This window comes from Arachis hypogaea, chromosome 5, assembly GCF_003086295.3.
Source record: "Arachis hypogaea cultivar Tifrunner chromosome 5, arahy.Tifrunner.gnm2.J5K5, whole genome shotgun sequence".
NCBI lineage: Eukaryota > Viridiplantae > Streptophyta > Magnoliopsida > Fabales > Fabaceae > Arachis > Arachis hypogaea.
This window is the reverse complement of record NC_092040.1, coordinates 5061512-5068792: the sequence shown is the minus strand read 5'-3', so window position 1 is coordinate 5068792 and position 7281 is coordinate 5061512. Positions and strand designations below refer to the sequence as shown.

At 36.3% G+C, this 7281-nt stretch overlaps 1 protein-coding gene and 1 long non-coding RNA gene across 3 annotated transcripts; one reads left to right on the top strand and one right to left on the bottom strand.

Annotated features, from left to right (window-relative positions):
• The first annotated feature begins 2033 nt into the window (after nt 1-2033).
• Nucleotides 2034-4302, top strand: LOC112800369 (monooxygenase 2-like). Of its 2 annotated transcripts, none has more exons than XM_025842605.3 (5): nt 2034-2701; nt 2785-2850; nt 2960-3122; nt 3292-3520; nt 3648-4302. In XM_025842605.3, exons 1-5 carry the CDS (start codon nt 2331-2333, stop codon nt 4157-4159), a joined length of 1341 nt encoding a protein of 446 aa, XP_025698390.1. In that variant the 5' UTR covers nt 2034-2330; the 3' UTR covers nt 4160-4302. The 2 variants fall into 2 exon arrangements, with proteins under 2 accessions (XP_025698390.1, XP_025698391.1); XM_025842606.3 differs by having other exon boundaries at nt 2135-2701; nt 2777-2850.
• Nucleotides 3343-4490, bottom strand: LOC140173306 (uncharacterized). The gene is made up of 2 exons (XR_011861852.1): nt 4256-4490; nt 3343-4073 (listed from the first exon to the last, which is right to left on the bottom strand). It is a non-coding gene; the product is annotated as an uncharacterized lncRNA (long non-coding RNA).
• Nucleotides 4491-7281: the final 2791 nt, after the last annotated feature.

Below are 7281 nucleotides of genomic sequence, written 5' to 3'. Positions count from 1 at the left end.
GTAATTAGTGACTCTTGAGTTATCTAATTCCTTTGTTGATTGATAATTAGAAGTTGCTAATTGATTTGAATGCCTCTAAAGCTAGTCATTCCTTTAGGAGTTGATTAGGACTTGAGGAATCAAATTGATTCATCCACTTGACTTTCCTCCATGGTTAGAGGTTAACTAAGTGGGAGCAATGGACAATTTGCCATCACAATTGAGGAGGATAACTAGGATAGGACTTCTAGTTCTCATATCTTGCCAAGAGCTTTGCTAGTTGTTAGTTTATTTTCTTTGCCATTTATATTTCTTGTCTAAAATCTTAAAAACCCCAATTATAACTCACAACCAATAACAAGACACTTTATTGTAAATCCTAGGGAGAACGACCCGAGGTTTAAATACTTCGGTTTATAGATTTTAGGGGTTTGTACTTGTGACAAACAAATTTTTGTATGAAAGGATTATTGCTTGGTTTAGAAACTATACTTCGACGAGATTTTATTTGAGAAATTCTAAACCGTAAAAAATCCAATCATCACGTGGCGTCTCAGATTAGTTAGGAAGAACGACCATGACTCGGTGCTCTCGGACTCCACAATGGCAAAGGCAATAGGCAGAATGTTGCTATTCACATCTTGCGCCACCGCAATAAGTAAGACACCACCATACCTGCCATACAAATGCGTACCATCTACAGAGACAAAGGGCTTGCAATGCTTGAAGGCTTCTACACATGACGGGAAAGACCAAAATACCTTGTCGAACATACTGCAGTCACGTACCAGGAAGTGCCCATCGTAGAATGGTTTGACGCGGAGGTCACAAATGGTACCAGAAAAATAGCTCTGCATGGCCTGAAGCAACTTGAGAACCTTATTGTACGACTCCTCCCAATCCCCATAGAGTTGTGCAATTACCTTCTACTTGGCCATCCACACCTTTCTGTACGATAGTTTGAAGTGATAGCTCGCTTGGATCGCACTTTGCAAAACTGGAATGCTGCCAGACGGGTTAGACTGAATCAATGGCAAGATGACCCGGCATATCAGACTGCTGTCTAGCTGACAATAGTCTTGAGACATGGTGGGGGCTAGACAAGCATGCACTCCACCCACCCTCCGAACCTCCCTGAACACAAAAACACATGATTGCTTTGGGCACTTTGTACAACTACTTACGATATCGTAATGAAGTATTGAAAGACACATATAAACTTAATATTACCAGTATTCAAGGTTCTGTCGAAGTGCCACACGGAGGCTCCATTGACACCCATTATCAGTTTGTCGGCACTGCACATGGAACTTTATCCAGTCCGATTCTATCACTCAGTACTCCGCACTCCTCCGAATACTGTAGTTCTTCACACCCTGAAGCACTGTCTCTCGGCTTCTAAACTTGTGGCCAACCCGAAACTCTCCACTTCCATCTAGGTTGTAATCCTCTTCACCCGTGTCAAGAACCGGAGTCCTCTCGTGCATGGCGTGCAAATCAAGACTGTGATAGTGAGATGGAACTGCCGAAAGCGCCGGTATCAGAAGAGGTGGAGGCAGGACATGGCGGTTCGCAGCGGAACGGGTGTCTCCGGAACACTCATTCTCATCCCCACTACCAAACGATTCGCTTTCACCACTGTCCGCCACGTAATCCTTGTCCGACTCCTCGTCGCCCTCCTCTGCCTCATCCACTGGAATGGCAACATGAATGGGCGGTGGTGCGAGAGGTAGGTCGTCCGGCACATAGGTCACCCCGTTGTCGCCATTTCTCATACGGCAGTTGGGATACACAAGCACAACTATGTACGGACTATTACTGGCCATGCATTGTATTTGTGAGGAATATGATACAAAAAGTTTGTGAAAAATACCAATGATTAGACATCCTTTTATAGCCGGTGAGACACAACTCTGTGTAAACGAGATACATTTTAAAATTATTTATTTCGGTAATTAATAATTTTATTTTATTTATTTAAATAAAAAATTCCAAAGTATTTGTTAGCTTAGGAAATTATGAAGAATTGTTAAAACTTAAAAACATGAAAAAAAACATATATTTATATATATTATTTTATATAATTTGTTTAATAACATGATTAATTATTTAAAATAAATAAATAAATAATTTCTAATTTTTTTCATGGAGAAATGCTGGTAAATATAATAGTATTTTCCAAAAGAGAAAAAAAAATGAAGAAATGATCCTGAGTGAGCAGTCACCACTCGTTTCTACGGCGGAAGGCTGAACACGCAGCCACACATGCACCGTTACTATCTCCTATGACCTCTGTATGTTGGTTGGCATAGCCAGCATTCACGATTCAACAATCATCCTTTGCTTCATCCATGGCCACATCATCAACAACAACCGCGTCTCTTGCCTTTCCCAAACCTCTTCTACCTTCTTCTTCTCACGCCACAACATCTAATTTGTTCTTCCAACTCCGAAAACAGAAGTACCAGAACCACCACAGAAGCAAATCTGAAATGAAGGCTCAAGTCCGGAAGGAAGATGTTGTTATCGTGGGTGCTGGCATTGCTGGCCTTGCAACTGCTGTCTCCCTTCACAGGCTTGGAGTTAAGTCCCTCGTTCTTGAGCAGGCTGACTCCCTTCGAACCGGTGGCACTTCCCTCACCCTCTTCAAGAACGGCTGGAGGGTACTCGATGCTATTGGAATCGCTCATTATCTCAGACCTCACTTCTTGGAAATTCAAGGGTACATTATTATAGTAATCACTATTATTCAATCTTAATTATTATTAGCTGAGCTTGATCTGGTTCATATTATCAGCTGTACAGGATGGTGGTGAAGTCTGAAGATGGCAGAGAACTACGCTCCTTCACTTTTAAACAAGAGGATCAAAGGTAGGCTCGACTAAAAAATCCCAAGCTTTTTTAATTTACCTTTTGGTGGCTTAGTTTATACTATAAGTTTCTCTGTTTATCAAATTGTTAAAGAAGGGGTATGCTGCAGCCAAGAGGTGCGAGCTGTGGAAAGGCGAGTACTTTTGGAAACCTTAGCTGCCCAGCTCTCCCACGATGTAATTCAGTTTTCTTCAAAGCTAGCAAGGATTGAATCAAATCCAGATGGAGAAACCTTGTTGGAACTTGCAGATGGGTCTAAGCTTCTTGCAAAGGTTAGTAGTGTATATTCTGGTTTAATTAGCTCAGCTTAAATTCCATATATATTGATCCAAGAATGTAACAAAAAGTAGCAGTAACAACGAAATGAGTAATTAGTTATGTGATTGAAATATGATGGCCAATTATGATTCTCTCTAATAAGTTAATCTCATGAATAATTAGATTTTGATAGGTTGTGATGGGATTCGATCACCAATAGCAAAGTGGATGGGGTTTTCTGAGGCAAATTATGTTGGTCATTGTGCTTTCCGTGGACTTGCTTCTTATTCAGAAGGACAGCCTTATGAACCAAGAGTAAATTATATCTACGGTAGAGGAGTGCGTGCAGGATATGTTCCTGTTTCTCCAACAAAAGTTTACTGGTTCATCTGCTTTAACAGTTCATCCCCAGGTCCTAAATGATAGCTCTATACATAATTAGATTATCTATATAGACATATTTTATACCAACAATCTATGAAAGTTGAATCTTGAAGTTATCTTGGTTCATTTGAAAAATAGTTTGAGTTGAATGGCAGGTCCAAAAATAACTGATCCAAGTGTTCTTAAGAAGGAAGCTAAAGAACTAGTCAAGAATTGGCCTTCGGAGCTTTTGGACATAGTGGACGCTACAGCCGACGAGACTGTCAGCAAGACTCCGCTGGTAGATCGGTGGCTTTGGCCGGCCGTAAGTCCACCTGCTTCTGCTGGTAAAGTGGTGGTGGTCGGAGATGCTTGGCATCCGATGACTCCGAATCTGGGGCAAGGAGCATGTTGTGCACTTGAGGATGCTGTGGTTCTTGCTAAGAAGCTTGCAAGGGCCATCAAGTCTAATGAGGACCACTCATCAGTTGAAGAAGCTTTGAGGTCATATGGCAGTGAAAGATGGCCCCGAGTGTTTCCTCTCACTGTTCGTGCATACTTTGTGGGTTCCATATTGCAGTGGGAGAATCCATTGGTGTGTTCTGTTAGGAACAACATTGTCATACCTAAGTTAGTAAGGCTTGGACCATTGTTGGAGCATACAAATTTTACTCCTGAGAGTCTATGAAGAAGAATGATAATGGGAGAAAATAGTAGTTTATTTCTACTAAATCCAACACCTGAATGTATAATACATTAAATCAATGTAAAGATAGAGACATGCCTGTATTCATTAATGCAATTGCAAGCTTTTGTTTCAGTTGCCAGAAATATCTCAGATACACCTCAAATACAAGCTTTCAATCTCAACACAATAAAAGCCATATATTATAGATAAGAATACAATCAAGATTGGAGTATTTCTGAACTAAGAACCATATCTATGATTTTCTTTGTTTACATTTTAAAACTAAACTAGTCCATCCAAGCCATCATTTAATCTAATCAAAAGCGAACCACAAAATCATTTGACAAAATGAAATAGCACTTCAACTGCTCTTGTCATCTTCAGGATTCCACTTCAGCTTCCTCAGGCTGAAAAAATTAAATAAAAGGAAAGGAAAAAACTTAGGTCAAAACTCAAAATCAGTTAACAACTGTTGATAAAAATCCAATTCCAACGAACTTTCATGCGAACATATATAAATAAATCCGAGACGAACCTTTTTGCGGTGAAGGAGTAGGAGCAGAGAAGAACCAGAGGATGATGGCGCAGAGAAGAACGAGAAGAGGGATGAGGTGGACAGCCTTCTGTGCTGATCTGAGACCAGAGCGCTCCCTCTTTGAAACACACGAGAGGGGATCATATGTGGGAAGGTCTTCATCGGTTTCCATGCTCAGCCTGAAGCAGCCGAGTGATGTTATTGAATCTTGAATGCTTTAGAATGAGTCCAACTCTTTCAGTCTTTTCTCAACTTCATTTTTCTTCTCTTTTTCCTATATCCCTTTCTTTCTTCCTTTCCTACCACTTTTTCTAGGAAGGTGCCATCATATTCAACAATATTTATTTGTTCAATATAGGTATATTGTTTATTCACATTTGACAAATAAATTACACCTAAATCATTATCCTCTTTAAGTTTACTATTGTAATCAAGATTCTTATATTTAAATAAACGTCAACTTTTTTAGATCTAAGAAAATGAAATTACTCAAAGTTATTTAAAAAGTTTTAGTAGAGTCATATAAGTAGAAATATTTGACTCTTACTCTAGGTTTTTTCAACCGTGTCTCGTATATACTAATACTAATGAAAATGATAATATAATTCATTTTTTATATAAAATGTTTGCATGCTAAAATCATAAAATTCTATTTAAAAATATAAAAGGTGTATCAAAATAAATTATGTGTGAGAAATTTTACAGGTGTTTCAACTTCCAAGAATAAGTAAGTGTTGTTATTTTGATCAATTAATTGTTTTTTTACATCAATATTATAGTCTATTTTTTATTTTAATTTTAAAAATATTAATAAAATTGAAATTAATATTAAACTAACAAAATAAATAGTACATAAGGAAAACATTCATTTTCTCTTGAAACATATAAAAAATTTACACACACACATATATTACATTTCTTATTATGATATTTTGTAACGATATATCCTCCTAACTACTTTGGTGATGTCATGTACAGGAAATTCTTCGTAATGTTCCCACTTTGGGTCAAAAATAAAAGTAACTTCCTAAAAAAACTATATATACTGCTAACTATTTTCTGTTTTTGAAATAATATAAAAAGTCTTCTATTGAATATATCAAAATATTACATTTCTGCTTCCTTTCACGCGGCGGTTGGTAGAGTTTGGGTGAAGGAATTAATTAAAGGTAGATACTTCAACCATTGATACCTAAAAAATGACATTGTAAACAGTTAAATAAAAGAAAAATATAAGTATCCAATGAGAATATTAAACAATATGAAAAATGAATATGTTGGATATTTAATTTAATAGGTATACAAATAATTATGTTCATTATTTTTAGTTAGATAGTTATTTTTTTATTTGATTTATTCATATTCAATTTATTAAGTGTACAGATGTTTATTTTAATGTTAAAATATATAAAATAATTTAAGATTAAAGTATTTTTCATTTTATTAATTAGGTCAATTTTAAAATTTATCATTCACATTATTTACAAAAAGTTATTATCTATCTAACAAAATCATAAATATATTCACAACCTTAATTAAAGGCCTAGTGTTTTGCATGTGGAGACAGGTTTGAAAAAGTTAGAGATGATTGATCCGATAACCGTAGAAGCCAACCTCACATTTAAAACGCTCCGATTCAAGTGCGAATCCAACCCAGTACGTCACAGTAATCATGATGCCACTCCTCTTGTAGTCTCTTCTTCGCATTATTTTACTTCTTTCATCTCATTTTCACGTGCAGGATTTCCATAGGCATGTAGAAACTAAACTACTCAATCAAAAAATGGCATGTATGGTTCCTTCCTTAATTCCCCTTAAAGAATTCAACTACCACAATATGCTTGTCCTTTTAGGTTTGTTTCTACTGCTAAAGTATGTGCCGTTTTTAGACCTATAATCACCCAAATTTTTGGAGGGTACTAGATATAGCTGCGATTATATATATATAAGCGCAATACTGAAATATAAGTTTCCCAAATGCAAAAAATTATTCTATTAATTTAACATGTTAGAATAAAAGGATATGTAAGTTCAATTATTATTTTTTTAATTTTAAGGCTTTGGAAAATTTTAAATGTCATATAAATCTAGCTATTAGAACCTTTTACATTGAGTTTCGTTAGTTCTTCCGTGAGTCTCCTTAATGGCGCAATTAGTTACAAGTACGTAACACTACATGTGGCTCATCAACACTCGACGATGCTCTCTTGGCTACTAAAATGTTGTGCTTGCTTCGCCTTCCATTTCCTAATTTGATAAACCCTGAACCACATTTGCTCGTGAGAGATTCCAGATTCCTAAACTTAAGTGGGAAAAAACCTAACCCTTGTTGTTCGCCATGCATAGTATAGGAAGCTGATATGCAAGTACGTACTAGTTCAACTGAGGGAAATAGCAGCATATACTTTATCTAAAGTGCATATCTGGAGTTTCTGTCATCCTCTATGAATGAAAGAAATTTAAAAGTTGAGAATTTTTAAATGATAATTTAGTCAATATATTAAATTATTTAATAATTTTTAACTATAATCTTCGTCTAAAAATAACTATATGTATGTGAGTTTTAGTAATAACATATTTGTCAGAA

Coding starts and splice junctions, on each gene's coding strand:
- LOC112800369 (XM_025842605.3), top strand. CDS start 2,331: ATGGCCACATCATCAACAACAACCGCGTCTCTTGCCTTTCCCAAACCT. Junction 2,702..2,784: donor CACTTCTTGGAAATTCAAGG/GTACATTATTAT, acceptor TCAGCTGTACAG/GATGGTGGTGAAGTCTGAAG. Junction 3,521..3,647: donor CTTTAACAGTTCATCCCCAG/GTCCTAAATGAT, acceptor GTTGAATGGCAG/GTCCAAAAATAACTGATCCA.